The 19,656-nt window shown below is 39.3% G+C and overlaps 1 protein-coding gene across 1 annotated transcript; it reads left to right on the top strand.

Annotated features, from left to right (window-relative positions):
• Positions 1-9,027: 9,027 nt before the first annotated feature.
• LOC146309094 (uncharacterized) lies at positions 9,028-18,016 on the top strand. The gene is made up of 4 exons (XM_084744242.1): positions 9,028-9,186; positions 12,733-12,858; positions 14,067-14,196; positions 17,153-18,016. Exons 2-4 carry the CDS (start codon positions 12,747-12,749, stop codon positions 17,382-17,384), a joined length of 474 nt encoding a protein of 157 aa, XP_084600368.1. The 5' UTR covers positions 9,028-9,186; positions 12,733-12,746; the 3' UTR covers positions 17,385-18,016.
• The last annotated feature ends 1,640 nt before the right edge of the window (positions 18,017-19,656 follow it).

A 19,656-nucleotide genomic window follows, 5' to 3' on the forward strand; every position in this document is an offset into this window, starting at 1 on the left:
GTCTAGACCCAAACTGGTCAGTAGTTTTTGACCTAAAAATGTTTGTAAAAGAATTAGACTTTTCATGCCGCTCTGTGATCATTCAGAGGGAAAAAGTTTCCAGATGAGAGAAGCAAAGTGACATGTTGTCTGAACACGTCACAAGACAAAAGTGTTTATATTGAATTTAATGAACTCACTGTTGTTCACACAAACAGTGTAGTCGTGTGAGGTTATTGATATCTGAAACTGAAAGCCTGATTGGAGCATCCCTATTTGAAAGGCCAAGAAATATTTAAAATGTAGCTTTTTCAAAAATCAGTTAAAGAAAATCTTAATTTTCTTTAAATTGTGTTTTTCGTTTTCACAAACATTTTATCTACTGAGTAGAAAACAGAGCCCGAAGGCAGCTGTACAACCAGCACTGACCAAAGAGGATAAATGCATGAAATCTGAATGCATGCAGAGGACCGTGTTATCATGTATTTTATGTTAGTGAAATAAACAGCCAATAAAACAAAGTCTGTTGTATTTTGACATCAAGGAAATTGTGTTTGTTGAACTGAAATGTTGGTACTGCAGTGCAGCGGTCCAGCATTTGTACAGGTGTGTGCATGCGTGTGTGTGTGTGTGTGTGAGATTGGCTCTCACTCTCACAGAGATCCAGGAAACTGAACACACTCCTGTACCAACGTGTCCCTCAGCATGACCATGTGTTTGGACATGTTCTCCAGCAGAGAGAGGAAACAGTGCTTGGCGTAGAACCATGTGTCCATCGTCCGTCCCCAACTATGCACGCACACACACACACACACACACACACACACACACACACACACACACACACACACACACACACACAAGTCTTTAGCGATCCTTGTTGCATACAGATAAATAATCAGAACTAAATAAAATCCAAATTTCATTTTACTTTTTCTCTCCACTGTAGAAAGAAGGTAGTTCCAACATGAAACTGCTCACAACGAGGTCTGTGGATTATCTGGATTATCTTGAGTAACCAGGTCATAATTTCTGGAAAGAGACATCGCTGAGTTTTTCAAATCGATAGTCTTCATATCAGTCAATCAATATATCGATTTGGCTCTGTACTTAATGATAATAAGTAAGGGATAATGCACAATGAACAGGTCAAATAAATAGGTGAAATAAATCCAGACAGGATGATACAGGTCTTAAATCGTCCTGAATGGGTTTATTTTTAATAATGAACTGCTCACTGTACATTATTCCACTCATTAAATGGTTACTTACCAAAACAACACACATTTATCCTTTTATCCTGCTTGTTGTATGGTTATGTACCAAAAATAATCAGTAATTTGGCACAAAATATTATTTTCAAGATCATTTTAGTAATTTAGCAATGATTTTATTGTTCCTGTATAACAGACCTTAGAATGCTGCAGTTGTCCAATAAGAATCCAGTATTTAACAAAGCCATGTAATAAATATAGCATAATATACAACAAAATACATTACTCAGTCCCAAATAGAGATTTTTACTTACTTGAATAATAATTTTGTAAACAACATTTGTATTAAAAAAAACTTTCTTTTCTTCATCTTACAAGTTGTAGTTATGGATTGAAGATACGTGGCAGAGATGTCTTCCTTCTGTTCGAGGGAATCAGAAACAAACATTATGGCGTGACTGTTTGGCTCGCCAGGCTTCACATTCTTGAACTGGTCTCTGACTCTGTGCTGGTGGTGATTGTTGTGAGGATGAGAGGGGGAAACACTCAGGATGACGGCTTGTGTTCTCAGCTGGAGCTTAGTGGACTCAGCTGCGGCCAGAGTCTGCTGTTGTGACTGGACCGGATCAAAGGTCCCCCCAGAGGAGCTGCTCAGCCTCAGAGGAGAACCTCAGAGAGGAACTCCTGGAGGCCTCACAGGGTTATTTTTGGATCAAAACTGGACACTTGTCTTTCAAGTTTGACATTTTAATGAGAATGGCTTTATGATCATCTGTTCATCCCTGAAATTACTGTCTGCTGTCTTTAGAGATTAACACCCAAACAACCGTCTTTCAAAATATATGCTGGATGTAATCTGTTATTTAGGTGGGCTGTTGGCTGCGAGGGAGCGAGGCTACAAACTTTCTGCCAACAAAGAGCTGGAAAAGCTTCAGTTTGTGTAGAACAGAGTAGCACGATAAGTTACTGCCTTTTTCTTTGGTATGACCCCAATATTTTTTGGTAAGCTCTGCAAAGGCAGAACACAGGAACTTACAAATATGGGTCAAAGGTCAAATCAGAGGTCAGGATTAATATGTTGAAAGGATGACCTAATATAATGCTATAAAACTGCCACATATCCAATTATCTGCCTGCAACTATTTTGGCTCGACAAAAAAAAACTTTAAAGTAATTTTTCTCACTTCTGCACTCTGAGAAGTTAATGCCTTTTTCTTTTGTAGGGCAGTATTGATATTGCACTCTGAAATAAAAAAAAAAAAAAATTCACCTGTGTGAAATATTGCACATATATACTATTAATATTATCCTCCCCCGACCATGGTGTATCGAGCCGTATGTCACTAGAACAATATGTCCTGCTTTAAATGACAAGAGTTTGCAACAAACGGCTGGAAAGAACAACAACATGGTCGCATGAATGTGGATCCTGACATCTGAAACCTCTCATGATTATTAAGCACAGTGGAAAATGTGCATTTGTAAGCGCAGCGGTATGAATTAGGACCTGATGTGATTTTGAATAAAAACATCGAAAACATACAGCATGTACTGGCCCAGAGTTGGACTCGCTGGGGGAGGATTGTGTAGGTGAGATGGGCCTTTTCGTCCAGGACGTCAGCTGCCAGGTCAAAACACCGAGAGACAGAAACAGGCTGAACCCAACAGTGACATTAATACCATTTTAATGAAGGACCCATGCGTCTCTGCAGCGCTCCGTGAGCTCTCTGTGTGTTTCGGCTCTTTCCACTGAGACTCACGCCACATGATTCCAGATCCTTCTAAAAAACATAGCTACCCCCTGCGTGGACCCTCACTGCTGAACAGGATGGTGGAAAATGCTGACACAGACCCTCCTGTAACACGGGGGTGTCGTGTTGTTGGAGGAGAACATGATGATATAATTCTCTGTATAATGAAGACAGCTCTACCTGTTCAGTCTAATATCATTCTGCACAACAACCCTGATATAAGCAAGGTTATTATGTAGTTTATAAACCTTTATAACTCTCTTATTTTCTTGCTTTTGCTGTTTAACTGTAAATTGTTTTTTTTTATGTCATTGATCTTAAGCTCACTGGCTCTCTGGAGTCAAACTAAGCACATCACAGAGATGTCTGACTGCCACAGGAGTGGAGGTAAAAGCTTTGCGTGGAAATTAATAATCCTGCCAGAATTTCCTGCTCACTTGGAATCCATGATTTTACTGCATCAGGCAAAATGAATCATTTAGTAAAAAGCTAAAACAAAACATGAAATTGTAAAAGAGAGACGACATTTACATTTATGTCTTATTTGTATTCCTTTTATTTATATTCTTTAGTCCAAAGCCACAATCAAAAGTCAAAGTGATTTCTTTGAGCAGAGGCCTCTGGATTTAGCTTTTTTCCAGATCAAATCTAAAAAAATAAGAGTGGAGGATATTAAACTTAAGCATTAGCTGGTTAAAGGATATGAAAGAGTTATCAATAAATAGATCCCCTGATCTGGCAACTACTCTTTAACCCAAACACACACACACACACTGAATCATCAGTTTTGCACATTGGCGTTTGTGTTACCATCTGGACACTGACAGGATGCACTCAGTACTAACTTCCAGCAGGGGGCAGTAGTCAAACACTTGTCTAACTTGTCTCAGCTTCAGAGGACAGTCATGACTCAGTGGCAGGACAGACCGGACCAAGGACAGTGCCCCATCTGTACATTAATTTTAATGAAGCCGTTTCAAGACGATAAAACTATCATCATTACCTCCGTGTAAGCCTTCACACCTACGTCTCTGTTCTAATATTCTATTAATCTCTCTTATCTGCAGGCTGTGAGCGGGGCAGGTCCAGGCAGCCTTAATTCAGATTAGAGCAGAAATCACACATAGCCACAGGGGGTGCGCACACACACACACACACACACACACACACACACACACACACACACACACAGTGGAAGAGTGAATGCATGATGATAGTTGCCTGCTCTGATTCTTGGGGGGGCGGGGGGCATGTCTCTCAGAGCCTCTTGAGCTCCTTTGACTGCAGGAAAACTTGAAAACAGACCGGAAAAGACAACAGATTTGAACTTGTATCAGTTTCTTTACAGGACAAAAATGAAAAAGAATAGAGGCCTGAAAAATTCTCAGTCTAAGTTCAATCAGGAGGACTGTCTTCACCCCTCATCCATCTCTAACTGTCTTTTCTTATCCACTTATTCTCAATCAGCTATCCATGGGCGTTCGCTCTTTAAGTCAACCAACCAGATTTAACCACGATCTCCATCAGCCAATCATGTTGTTGTGTCAGAACTTTAAATCTGTTCACCTCCTTGCCGCTTTTAGCTGTTGTTTCTGCACTCCTCCACCCCGTTCTCCTCCAGTTCTTTTAATCCAGAGCCCAGGCTGAGCTCATCAGAAGTCCAGTCCTCATCACATCCAGATCTTCAGCCATCTCTGCACCACCACTACCAGTGTCCGGACTCCATCGGGGGGGTTTTCCTTTACTAATCACGCCGTCACTACCCCCTTTATAAATGATGAGGCATTTTATGTTTTTATCGTGTTGTTTGAAAACTGTTCACCATTCACCTCCACAGTTTGGGAGATTCTGCAACGCTGTTTTCCTCTGAAACTCCAGCAGTGTTTTGGGGACTAAAAAACTAAACCCGACCTTTGATCGCATCAAACTATCCTTTTGACTGCCATGAACATCTTCAGTTTCTGAAAGATTATTAACAATTTCTGATGACTGTCATCACTCCCTATTTTTCACTTCCTCATTTGCAGAAAAGTCAGCATTAATTCAAACGCTGATTAATGTGAAACAGGCTAATGAAACAGTTCGCCTGGAAAAGAAATGTCATAGGAGGACACTGTGGCTCCAGCACTGATATCAGAAAAGTGTCCTTGATCTCTGATGAAATATGTGTGGATATATTTCAGTGTATATTTACAAAAAAACAATAAAGTTTATCACTTTGAACATTAAATATCTATGTTTTATGCAACATCGTCCGTTGAATTTTTTGTTTTGCCTTTAATACACATTGATGGTGAAGATACAGACAGGACACAGTCATTTAGAAGGGAACATTGTGGTTATATGGTTAAGTCCTTTAATCACGAGGCTACCAGGACGCCCCCTTAAACCTCTTTTAAGCTCTACACGTGAACTCATCTCTACAGCCTCTGTTTGATAATGTTCAGAGGCTTGAGGAGGGAGGACGACCCCGCTTTTGAAGATAAAAGGAGTCTCTACACGTTCTTTTGCAGGTGAGTTTCATCTCTTTCTATCAGGTCCTCTCTTTCTGGGGCTTTACAAGCTGGGAAAAGCTGGGAAAGTGACCTGATTAGATGTAGTTGAGTAAGAACAACCCTCAAAAATATATATTTTGAACACTAATAACCCACGTTGTTGTGATGCTTGGCTGGGGTGTGCATAACTTTGTGGAGTTACATGGAAAATATGTTGCCCAAAACCAGCAGCATGATCTGCTCAACTGGCTGCAGGCGGCAGTATGTCGGGGTGCAACAAACAAAGAAGGCCGAACAAGTTCTGATTTAGTCACGATACATGACTTTCAAAGAGGTCAGATTGCTGTCCTGTTCACACTGCACAACTTTCTGTCTTGCACTCATGAATCTGAAATCTCATGGGGGTTTGCACTTGGTGTAGGAATCTCTCGGCACCTCACAATTTGGTTAAACTCTGATGCGATTATAAAACACTAAACTTTTTAGCCAAAAACTCAAGAAGCAGCCTAGTTTAGAATAGTAGAGCTCCCCTGAAAGTTTACTTTGAGATGTTTTGAGACATTTTTGCAAATATCTGAACACAAACCACATCATTTTTCACACTTTGTTCACCTAGAACACACTGTCATTTAAAATGCCACACACATTAATTGGTCTCACTCACGTCTCTCCAGTTCAAACTCAATTAGCAAAACACTCCAATCATGTGTCAGAGCACATAAAGAAGCCTCAGGTGACCTCAGGTGGCAAAAATGGAGCAGCATGAAGGACAGAGAGGAAGAGGAGGAGTGAGAGCAGGAGAGGAAAGGAGGAGGAGGAAGAAGAATGAAATCCAAAACTTTGGTTCACCATGTACTCAGTCGTGGCCCAACAATGACCTAACCCAGATCATTACACCCCCCACAAAGACAGATCTTCTGACTGTGGGGCTTCTCATTTCATTTATCAGCGCCATCACTGTGAGTTTTGTCAAAACAGGGAACAAATGTGTCTCAGAACTCCTACAGGTTTACAGTTTGACTCTGGGAAGCTGGTTGTGAGTTTCTGTAAGCCCACTGGAGCTCACTGGATGTGCACAAATGAGCATTTTATCCTCTGCTGACACAATAATTGTGTCAATGCAATATTTATTTGATAAATATATAGCATTGCATTGCAGCACAGTACAGCAACAGTCTTTATATTGTATGTAATGTAAAATTGCATTGCAGCAAAAACAACCCTAAACTTAAAAAATAAGAAAAACGAAACAATTTCGGAACAATTTTATACAGTTGAATATGACCTCAACAAGCCAAATCTAATATAAACAGAATTTGAGTGTGAAAAAAACCGATCCTCTGAGAGATATTCATATGACAGCTGTATGTAGGATTTTGTTTCATTTTGCAAGAGATCTGTGGAGTTTTTGACAAAATGATTAAATCTTCTCTAAAATTCAGTTTCAACGATTGTAAAAAAACCCCCCAAAAAACTGTAGTTTCGATCGATGTGCAATAACCACTCAGGGAAATATAAATGTGTATCATACTGCGCAATATTTTTACTTAGCTGCATTATTATCTCATAACAAACTGTGCAATACCTACATTTCAGCTTGGTGTAATAATGTTAACTAATCTACTCAGTCTGTTTCCTGTTTATATTGTTCTTATAGTTTTCTTTATATATTACCTTATTTACGTATTACTCATTTCCTCTTCTCTATCTTTATTTATATTGATCCTACCTTTTATATTCTTTTACACTACATCCTTATTATTTACTGTTTTTTTATTGATGCTTCTATCTATTTTGCTGCTAATTTCCCTGTTGTTGGACTAATAAAGGATTATCTTGTCGTATCTTAATCACATAAGAGCCAGTGTCAGTGCAGGTGTATTCCTGTGTGTGCGTCTCTCTGTGATTATCTGGCTCGTGTCCCACATCGTGGACGTATTCACAGCTGCTCCAGTCAGACTCTGTAGAAAATGAATGAATGAATGCGTGTGTTTGGCTGCAGATAGTCATAACTCAAACTGCCACCATACTGAAGAGAAATGGTATAGTTTTTATGTATTAACAGAAAACGTGAGCGAGCTTGTCACAGAGGCAGCAGAATAATCTTTGTCACAATATTTGATACAGGCCTGCAGCTTGACCATCTGTGCCAGAGAGAGACAGAGAGGATAAACCGAAGGTAAAACAGGGACATGACGAAAGGAGCCGAGTGCTCATTTGACTAAAGACTCTGATCTGAACTGTCATCTGTGATTTATTTTCTTCACCTGACTGGGAACCTGTTTTTCCACAATTAGCTCAAACATTTTCTGTGAACATAATGTACATAATATACAGAACACACATTCTTTACTCGAGTACTGATCCACCTCCTTTACTGCAGCAAGCCTGTTTTGAAAATGTGAGGAGTAGAAAGTACATAATGTATGAATATTTATATCTAAATGTAGGAAATAAAAATAAAAAGCTTCCAGAAAAATAAACACTCAAGTAAAGTACAGATAGCTGAAAACTAAAGTATTTGCACTTTTTTCCTTCCACCTCTGATAATACAGAAGTTTTTCTCTTGATTTTATCATATTGGCAAGATGGAGTTCAATTTCATTTAAAGGCAGCATCATTTTGGCTTCCTGTCCCTTGTTGCTGAACTCCACAGATTTCTGCTCACTTTATTTCATTTGTTGTACATTTACGGCCCATATGCATTTCTTTGAGCACTTCTGTTGAACAACGGCTCCCAGTGATGGAGAGTGTGTAACAGATGGAGGGAACAGAGTGAAACATTTCAATGTAAACAAGGTGGAATTCCTAAATTGCAAATTTGAACCAGTGATGGAACACCTGGACCCAAACACTTTCATTTCCTCATAAAACAGAGCAGCGAGTCCAAGCGGAGCCGCTGAAAAGTTGCATTTAGGAGATTTGGAGAAGGTTTTTGCACCGAAGGTTAAACCTACTTATACTGATTACTGCGTCATCTATTTTGTTGTCTTTTGTGTAGTGAGCTAATAACCACCCATAACTCTTTCTTTCTCTTACTTGGGTACAGTAACAAAGTGTTTGTAATTAGTTACTCCCCACCTCTGATAATAGATATGTTTTTCACTTGATTTGATCATGTTGAGAAGATGGAGTACAAATTCATTTAAAGGCAGCATAATTTTGACTTTATGTAATGTAACGTTATGTTTATGTATCTTTATGTAACTGTTGACAGTCATACCATCCATAACTCTTTCTTTCTTACTTTCAGAGCACAAGCACAGACTGGTAAAATCCACCAATGATCTCATATTTGAAGGATCCAGGATGTGACTTCAGCCAGGGGTCATAGAACACACACACACACACACACACACACACACACACACACACACACACACACGGTGGTCAAAACAGAAGAAACCAACTGAGGAGCTGGAGCTTCGCCTCAAACCTAAACCACACTGTGCTGACCACCGGGCCTCCATAATGATGGGGAAAGGGTGGATGCTGTGTGTGTGTGTTTCTGTGCGTCTGGCCGTGTATGTGTGTGTGTGTGTTTAAAAGTGAGAGTTTTTTTTTATATATGTGTGTGTGTATGCATGTGGATGCATGCTTGTGTGCAGCAGGGGAGTGTGTTTTCTCTCTGCACTCTGTCTTTCTGCACTTCTTGCATGCCTGTCACTGCCTTCTGTTGGGACTGTGAGGAAGCTTTGCAGTAGAGGAGCTACAAAACAACAACAGGTAAACACTATTAATACACAGGTATGTGCAGCGAGCAGCATTTTATTTAGATATCTGTCTTTTTACTTGATTTTTAATTGATTTTCTGGCTCTTTTTTAATCTTTATTTTGATAATAACCAAAACAAAAAAAAAGTCTTTTAAAAAAAGTGGTATGATGAAAAAGAATCTCAAATAACTGAAGGGAAAAAAAAACTTCTTCTCCAGGCTGTGTTGCTGTTTTGAAAGAAAATATGACTGTATTCATGCTGTGTAAAAGCACGAGCACTTTAAGTGTAATGCATGCTTGAGATGAAACTGAATGGGACTCTTTATTAATGCTGAGCATGAATTTGAATCAGGCATCTGTCGTTTAAATATTGAATGACTTCTTTGCCTTCTTTCACTGCAGGGCCAAACTTATTTTGTGGTTGCCAGATTGAGCCTGGTGGTTAGAATGGATGAGATTTTGGTTGCTAAAGAATGTGTAGAGAGAAGTACACGTGTGGTCACATGGTGGTTGTATAAGTGTGTGGGCCTGTGTGAGGCATATGCTGTGTTAAAGGATAGAGTTAGCAATTCTATATGCCCCGAAAAGTACCAAACCAACAAGAAGTTCATATCTCAACACTTGACTGACTTCCTGTCTGTGGGTCACAGGTCCAAGCCCACTGGTGGGAATATTTAAAAATCACCCTATAACTAATTAATCTAAGAAGAGACACTGCATTTGTTTGGGACTATTTTCAGCGGTGGATGAATCCACAGTTGGTGTTCTAGTGAGTGTCTGTGGCAGCAGGACGGTGTGCGCGGGAGTGAGTTAAAATAAATTATAATGTGTGCGTTCAGGGTGATTTTAATACAGTGGAAACCGAGGTTTTTAAAGTGGGATGGGGTGTGCAAACAGTCTCAGGGGAAGCTCAGTAAATGTGAAAAAATACTGTTACTGTAGAAAAAGAAAAAAAAAGAAATGACTATAATAATCATCCGCCTATTGCGATCACTTTGACCCAGACAAACGAGATCACCAAGTGGTTTCCACCGTGGAGTTTTGGACAACAAAGCACTATGGCTCAGAGGAAGAGGATATACTATCAGGTTCTAATATACACACAACACTTGTTAGCACAATCAGTGTCAGTTTGACTCTGCACATGACATTTATTTACAAGAAATAAAATAGAAAACATCACCAGCTATTCTTTAAATAGAGACTAAAGTCAGCAGACTGTGTAATATAGAGTGGTTTGCATTTTTCAGTCCCTACAGGATTTTGCGGGCCTTTTTTTAGTCTGTTCATTGAGATGTACAAATAGGGCATTGACGTGGAGGACTGCTCTGATTGGTGGAACTTGTGGGAAGCTACAATGATTGGTCAAATTTGCGGAAAAGTTGCAGAGTTTGGACAAAATTGCAAGGTTGCACATAATACACAGGGATTGGTTGAATTTGCGAGAATTCTTGAATAGTGAAGCCTCCCCCCTGTGAGATGACAATGCCATTAGTGGCCTCAGACCAATTTGAGTTTGCTGTACATTTAGTCTACATGATTGCAATATGACACTACAATTTGGCCAAATGCTTGGAAGCACTGAATCTGATGTGTCTGTATATTTGGGCTAAAATAGATCAAATCAACCAAAATAATCAATAATCAAAATCAAAGCCAGAATCTGCACTTCTGCCGGTATTTTTTTTTGTTCTCTCCACCCCCACCTACTTGTGGCATCTGACATGTGCCAAAGACAAAATCAAGAATTAATGGCATAACTTACGTTTTTACTGTTTTCACACTTGATACCATACAGACTCAAAGAAGAATCTGAAAATGTAAATGACAGTTGTCAGGGCATAAAACCAATGATCTGATAGTCTTGCATACTCAGACCTCTCTCAACAGAACTCTGCTGCAGGGGAAAAACGCCCTGCCTTGTTTGCATTTCCTTGAACCAATCACAAACGTCTTGGGTGACGCTAAGCCCAGGACGCAGCAATGGTGCTGCTGCAAAACAGTGTCAAGGGGGAACTTTTTTTGGTGAAAAAAATTGCATGTCAGGCAGTGAGCTCTGCCATTAAAATGCCTGCATTCCTGTGAAAGAAAAGGTAACAGTTGCTGGTTTGTTTATTTTCATACCATTAGATACATTACTAATTTGCTGTTTTCAGCTGCAGGCTGCAGCTCAGAGGTTGTTTTTGTTTCTTTGGGACTTTGAAAACATAGACGGCAGACGCCACGATGCTGCTTGAAACAAGCTACTGATGGCAGACTTATGTCAGCAGTGTGTATCCAGTGACTCAGACTAATGATCTGATGATCTTCACAAATCAAGACTTGATAGTCTAACAACAGCATAGCTGCCTGTGCTAATTTTATTTTTTAAAATCCAATGGAATCATGACCTTAAAATCAAAAGTCAAATTGAATGACATTCCTATTGGAATACTGATTCTTCAGATGGACATGGAATCCATCCTAACTGACTGAAGCTAAACTTTTTACAGCCACCTTAATGGCAGCAATCTGACCAAAGATTACAGGATAAATATGGGAAACTGAAATAAGGGAGAATTCATGTAAACACACACGTCTAAGACGACCAACTGTATAGTCTACTCGAGCCTCTGTGTATTATTGTAGGTGAGTGTGAGAGAGGTTTGTGGGTGTATCACTGGAACAAATATGAAGTTGCTGAGGTAGGTGGTACTCAGCATGTCTCTGCAGCTCTCCTCCCAGTTTTCCGAGGAACTCTGTCAGTTCGTTTCGTGGATCAGCTGCTTGGACTCATTCCTTAATGTGAGCTGACTGCAGGAGCTGCAAGTTTAGCCTCAGGGCTTCTTCTCCTGTTCCACCCTCTGACACGCCTGGAAGACTTAGAAGTTTGTACTCAGAAAACTTAGATTTCCTTTTTCTCTGCTTTATTAGGAGTGATCGGCACAGTGGTAGCAAAGCCGTACAAGGCTTAACACAGTGCTGAAGAACAGTGTAATCCCCGCCGCTCGCTGACTCAGGCTGTACAGAATATTTAGAGACTAAAGTAGAGACTGGAATGCAGAATTTAGACTATATCCTGCAAGAGAAGAGTTCAGGAAGACTGATGACTCCAAAAAAAGAGCTTGGCATGATTTAATTAAACCCAATTCTTACGATTAATGATTAATTATCAACATCCCTACTCCCAACTCCTGCATGCTGCATATTTAAGTACGAGTAAAAGTACAGACTTGAAAATATACTCAAAAAACTACAAGTACTCCCAAAAAATAACTTAATTACAGCAATTAGAGTATTTGTAATTAGTTACCTCCACCACTGATTACTCCACTGTATTAATGAAGTGCAAATAATTAAATATATAGGGCCCTCTTTAGAAAATCTATAGCACATGGTCCAACATACACTGAGCAAGGGTGTGTCCAACTCCACCTTTGCTATTTAAACGATACATAATCTGGGCTTTAAGTGAGACACAAGATGCAAAGGGGTTGTATTTAGTCTCTTTTTAGTCTCTCATTTCACGTAAAAATTACCATTTAAAAAAATAAAAAATCAGTATCCTCTCTTTATAATCCATCTGTCTTCTTCCTCCAGGTGCTGGTCTGATCATGGCCCCCAAACTGAGCGTGCTGCTGCTGTTACTGGCTGTTGCCACAGTTCTGGCCCAGAGGCGACGCCCTACGTCGACGACCACCGACGAGTGGAACTACAGGGATGGCTGTGAGCACCCAGATTACTCTCTGTTTACTCTGGGTCAGAGGTCAAGTTCAGGGCCCGTCATGATGATGTCAAAGCTAGAGGTGAAAGACGACACTGCAACCTCGCTGCTCAGAGCGAGCTTTGATGAATGCCTCCTTGTTTTTATTTGAAGATCCCATTGCCTTGTAGGATCTGTCTGGTCAGGCAGAGCTGCAGCTTACAACAATGGACTCAAAATATGCTCAACAATTTGGACAGAGATGCTTTTGGCAGAGCGAGGCTAACAGTTTCCCTCTGCTTTCACTCTGTGATAAAGCTTGGCTGGGTCCAGATCCTCTAATCCACCCGCTCTGCTGAGTCGGCTGTGGCTCCGGTCTGGCATTGTGACATGTAACAGCGGTTTCTCGAATAAAAAAAATAACCAACCAATGAGCACTGCGGAGGGAATAATGATTACCCTACCACAGGGGTCTGCAACCTTTATGATCAAAAGACCCATTTTTGTCCCGCTCTGAAACAAAGAAGAAAGAAGAAAGAAAAATCTGTTTGGAGTCGCAACTATTAAATTCTCTCTTTTCCTTGAAAACCTTTTTTTAAATTTGGCATCCATAGCTAGTTTAAGGAGACACAAGAAGTCTAACCACTGTCAAAATTTAGAGGAAAAGGCACTGAGCCACAGTCGTAGGCTATATTGTAGTTGTCGAAATATGTATATATTTTTTTTCTAAATTTGGTGAACAGGCTATATATTTTTACAGTTGGCAAATGTAAAAAGGTTTTGAACCCAATTCAAACTTGTTTTATGTTTTGAAATAAACTTCAAAAATAAAATTTGAACCATCATTCACTTTCACTTGAATGAATGTACTTTGATTTTTAAAGGGAATTTTTGGTGTTTCTAAAACTCTAAAAGATTTAAGTTTATCTAAAGAAATAAAATAAATTATTTCAAAACTGAATTCAAACATTTACATAAGATTTGAACACCATACAAACCAGACTACCTCAAATGTGGTCAGGCAGATCTGATCACATTCCGATCACGGAGCATTTACACCTTGCATTAAGATGTGTTTTTCCTGATCTGGATAATTATCCAGGTACAGTTTGCATTTTAATACCAGGTGTAAATGTGGTGACAGAGTTGACCCCTCATCAGTTGCATGAATTCAAAGCTTTGACACATTTCTGTTTGTGGAATAAGAGAAATTGTGCTCTTTTTGTCTCAGCTGAGAGGGTGAACATGCGCGGCGTGGCCAACCTGACTCAGATTCTGGACAACTGGAGGTTCGACATCCTGAACCAGATGAAGGGACTTCTGCAGAACGACCACCAGTCTCTCCTGCCAGACTACGCCAGGTACAGAGGGGACAACCGAAGGAAGCGGTTGACCTGTGTCAGAGTTTATAAGTTGGTTAGAAGCGGCTCTGGAGCTTTCATTCATATCAGATAATCTTTATCACATTTTTTCAGTTGATTTCCTTTTATCGTCTCTTACAAAACCAGCCTGACTGGTTGCCATGTTTCAGCTCACAGATGTAATTTTGGTTTTGGATGTTTTCTCTGTCTGTGCTGGTAAAGAGATCAGTTTCAATGACACTTGGCCAAGCAAAAAGTGTTTGGTTTGACCCATGACGGTTTCCAAGAAGGAACGGAAATTATGGATGTAAGAAAAGACTGGAAGACTCGAGATTGAATAAGAAGTCATACATGTAAAATCCGGCCAAAACATCATATTAGAATCAGCTCAGATGGTTTCTCAAAGACACCACTGATCAAAAGCATTGATCAGTTCTACTTTTAATCGTGTAAAGCAGCAAATGTGAGAATGGACTCAAGTGCAGACTTATAACAAGAGTAGGTGAAAGTCTGGGGAGAATTCAGAACACAAAAACTGTGAGGCTTGACCACAAAAGATGAAGACAACTGACAACTAAAGAGGGAGCAGACACAGGACTAAATACTGATACTGATGATGAAGAGCAGGTGAAAACAATCACAACTCAATAAGGTGGAAAAACAGTCTAAGACAGGAAGCAAAGACAACAAAGACACGAGGGAGGACATTACCAAAATAAAACAGGAAATGACTACACATAACCCCCAAGACTGTGACAATATCTGACTTTTATTAAATATCAACAACAGAACAAAGCTGAATGTAAATGTGTCTATACATTATATATAACTTATAATATTTATAATACTGGAGGATTCATGAGAATGGGAGGTACAGGAGGTCACAGTGACAAGTGATCACCAGAATTTAATCAGTTCATCCTTGAGTCTAAGGGGACATTTGTGCCAAGTTTGAAGAAATTTCCTCAAGGTGTTCTTGAGATATCAACCCAAAAACATAATGCTTCTGGCCACAGCTGTCAACATTGTAGAGGCATAAAATGTATTTTTTTTTTAAAGTCTTTAAATTTTTTTTTACACCAAAAGTAGTGAGTATATGCATTTTTTTTTTTAAATACCAAATTTGGTCTTTCTGTCTTTTTTCTGGTGTTGATACTCAGCTCGTGTGTGCAGGAGATCAGAGAGAGAGAGGTTATTAAAAGTGTCTGTGTATTTAGCTCTCAGTACTTTTGTAGATTTCAAATGAATTTCAGCTGTTTGAAGTGAAGTTCAGTTTCTCTCCTTCGTCGCTGTTTGTACTTTGCCTGTTTTATGTTCACTTTCAGCCGGAGAGGAGTTGTGTTAAGTTTCTGCTGATGAAAACGCAGCATTTCCTGATTTTGCGACTATAATAAAAACTTTTAGATAACACAGTAATGGGGAACTTTTATTATAAAGAATTTATAGGATGCTAAATGTTTATGTATTATTCAGACGCTCCATTAAATACGAGCGCTTCATCAGTAAACACACACTGGCTGCAAACTCTCCTGTGCTGGTCTGCAGCACTGAGTTTTTTTTGTTTTTTTTTTACATAAATTAATGAATGTGCACAAAAAAACTGTCTAAAGTCTGGACGAAATAATAACATTTTATTGATGCACATTAAGATAAGTTTTAAATTTTAAAACTGATTTATTTAACTCATTACAGAGTTTTAATTAAAAGTATTTGAGCAAAGGTCATTGACTGCACAGCAGAAACAGAAAAGGACAAAAACAGAAACAGAGGAAGATGAGAGAAAACTAAAAAGTGAAAAAAAAATTAAAGCTGAGAGTCTAAATGAAAAGAAAACAGGAAAGAGAAAATCCCTGAAACATGGCTGCTCCAGTCCTGTTTATTTAACTGGAGGACCATAATGACGTCTCATCCTCAAACTGTGGCGAGAGGCAGGAAGGACCAGACTTCCTTGTGGAAAACTCGAGCTGGTTTCTTTCACACTGCACAGCAGCACGTTGCTATTTTGACTTTTAAATTGCAGTTTCAGCTGCAGTTTCTCATGACGGCGTCAGCCACAGAGTGTTCCCAACTAACTCCAGACTGTATTTTCAGCCCGAAGCATAAACCAAATTCCTGCGGAGACTCCCGACACTCAGACTGTTTCATTTCACTCACGTGGAATATTCTGCTCATTCAACACACACAGGAGGACAAAGATGTCTGACAAAATGTACAAAAATAAACTTCACATTTCTCCTCTTCATACAACTTATCTTCCACAAATGCACTGTTAAAAAAAAAAAAAAAAAAAAAAGTTAAGACGACTTCACACAATGCAATAGATTTTTGAGTTTTGAGCCCAACTCAAACTCTTAAGTTTTGAAATAAACTTTAAAAAGTTTTGCTGACCTATAACCTTAATTGAGATAATTTACTTTTCTTCTTTAGATAAACTTGAAGTGAGTTTTAGAAACTAAAAAAACACTAAAAATTGGTCACAGTGAGCTGCAAACCTAATTTGCCTTCTTTCTAGTGCCAGTAAAATGAAATAGTTTTAATTAAAAATATAAAAATTTTAACATTTACTTTCACATCAATGAATTTACTGATTGTTTAAAATACAGATGAGGTCATGACAGTGATCTCGAAGGCTGAAACCAAGTGTGATCAAAGGAACCAGACCAGAAGTGGCCCTTTGTTTTCTTAAGATAATAGCAAGATAAAATTAACCTGTTATCAAAAGAAAACCAGCTCTCTTATCTTGAGATAATGAAATAATTAACTGCACTAAAAAATAATTGACAGCAAAGCCATTCTTAGCTTCCCTACAAACCAGACTGACATGATGAAAGAAAGAAAGAAAGAAAGAAAGAAAGAAAGAAAGAAAGAAAGAAAGAAAGAAAAGAAAGAAAGAAAGAAAAAGTATGGCTGCTTGAAACCCTCACCAGAACTTAACTGCTCTCTGCCTTCCCGTCAGGATCCAGCCGCTGTCTGAGGCTTTAGACGACCTCTTCAAGGAGTTCAACGCCCTCAAAGCTCACCTGGGCGACCTGACCGAGAAGTTCACCGCCATAGAAACTTTCATCGATGAGTTCAAGGCCGGCAACGCCAACGCTGGTTCAGCCCCGGCCCAGGCCCCGGCTCCGGCGCCCGTCCCCAGACAGCCTGTGAGGAGGGTGATGAGGAAGAAAGCCACCACTGCGTCCTAATCAGCCAGTGATGTGCTTCTTGCGTCCTGATATTTGCTTCTTCTTCTCATCTCTGTTCATCCTATCTAACGGTGCTGGCAATTTGTAAGCTAACCTTCCTTTAAAGGGACAGCTCACCCCAAAATCAGAGATACATATTTTTTCCTTCCTTGAAGTGCCAAAAAGAATGTCTCTTTCCAGAAATCAAGACCTGGTTACTCAAGATAATCCACAGAACTTGTTGTGAGCAGCTTCATATACAAACTACCTTCTTCCTGCAGTAGAATCTAAATGTCTTTTAGTAGACAGAAAGTAGTTCCTACCTTGGATTATCTTGAGTAACCGGGTCATGATTTCTCGAAAGAGACAATGAGTTTGAATTTTTCAAATGTATTATTTTGCTGCTTTGAGCACCACAAGCTGAGTGCCATTCAGTCCCATTATATTGGAGAGAAGGCAGACCTCTCTATGGTTAGGAGCTGTTTTCCAAAACTCACATCAAAACCGTCTAGATGGATAAATAGCACTACATGACAAAGGAAAATATGCATTTTTGGTTTTGGGGTGAATTCTCTCTTTAATTTCAAAATTATCATAATCTATACAATTACATTTTTGTACTAAGGCACCCATTTAAAAGACAAAAATATATATAAAAATATACAGTAAATAAGACGTGACTTTCATAAATTGTGGAAAATTAACAAAATAATTAATACAATATATATTATATAAAAAGACATAAGAGGGCTGCACCGAGTGTGTTGCCACAACCAAACACTAATTTTTTCAAGAACATTTTTGTTTTCTAATTAATGTGCTTGTTGTACACAGACGGTAAAATATGCACAGATGTGTCTGAAATCACTTCACTCGTTCACTCCTCTCTATAAAACACTGACTGAATACTGAGTGAGCATCTGCAAAATGTGATGTATTGCAAAGTAGTCCCTGCCACGGGCACAACTTTTTTCATTCCGTTGTAAAACTTTTGAGGGCAGTATACAGCTGATAAGTTTCATTGTAAATATGGTGCACTCGAGTCACGTTTCCACCGAGCTGTTCAGTTCGTTTGGCTTTAGAACGGAAAGTTGGGAAGCTACTGACAGAAATGCTGCAGTCTGTTGATTGGTCAACTTCTTGCACGACAAAGGATTCAGCGCACAAACCAACTGAGCGTGTTGTGTTACACATGGTCCCATACAGTTTTTAAGGGCACTGTACCGACAGTGTTTCGTGGAAACGTGGCTTCAGTATTAAAAGGAACTGATTTCAGACACATCTACTGTAATTTTTACATTGTGACCTCTGCGAACATTGTATCTCACCAAAACTCGACAAACACTTTCAGGGATTTCATCCTTCCTGTTTGTTGTTTACCTGACAGGTTTGACTACACCTTTACTGCTGCATTATACGAGCTCCAAATAAACTCACTTATTGCATTCATCTTCATTGTTTCAGTTATTGTTTCTTCAAAACGAGTTTCAGTTTGATATGAACAGCTGAAGGTGGTTAATTATGACAACAGGTATCAAGCTGAAATAAGGCAGATGCTATTAGCACCCAGGTGTCAGTAGCCAACAATGCTATTTGTACCTGGGGTGTAAAAATCACAAGTCACAAGTGCAATGTTCAGACCATTTCTGTGAAGTTTTATGTGCACCTCAATGGTATTGTGTAGTTAGTGAGGATAAAGTGCAGTTTGAATGATATCAACAGGGAGCTTAGTGTCCAGTGAAGATCTCAGAGCAGTTTCAGGGGCTTTTATGTGAGGAGAAAAAAAAGTGGATATTGTGGCCCAAAAATTATGTATGAAGATCTGTCGGCATGAAATATAATCTGTCAGAGACTTGGATTTAGAGTATACTGGCAACAAAAAACTCTACTGTATCTGGGTCTCTGAGCTGTGACCCAATTTGTATTACATCAGAGCCACTGAGAGAAATATCAGTAATCCCATATACTGTAGCAAACTGTGTGTAATCTGTCGCTGCTCTCAATTCTGACTCACTGCAGGAGACGATGTGGGACAGATCACACAGAGAGGCAGCAGACAGGTGAAACTGGGTGAAACGATACAGGAGTTAACGAAAAAAGTGACAAAACTGTGGCGGACATGTCGAGAAACTTTGATAAACATGTTCACGAGGTGCCAGACAAATATGTAGTCATCACATCTGTCATAATAGACTGTAATCACTGAATTAATAGCAATAAAAAGACACCGAGACCAGGCTGAGGATAGAACATAAGATTATGCGCAGTGTTAAAATTACAGCAGCCAGTGATG

This window comes from Lutjanus erythropterus, chromosome 19 (assembly GCF_056507025.1).
Source record: "Lutjanus erythropterus isolate fLutEry1 chromosome 19, fLutEry1.hap2, whole genome shotgun sequence".
Lineage (NCBI taxonomy): Eukaryota > Metazoa > Chordata > Actinopteri > Lutjaniformes > Lutjanidae > Lutjanus > Lutjanus erythropterus.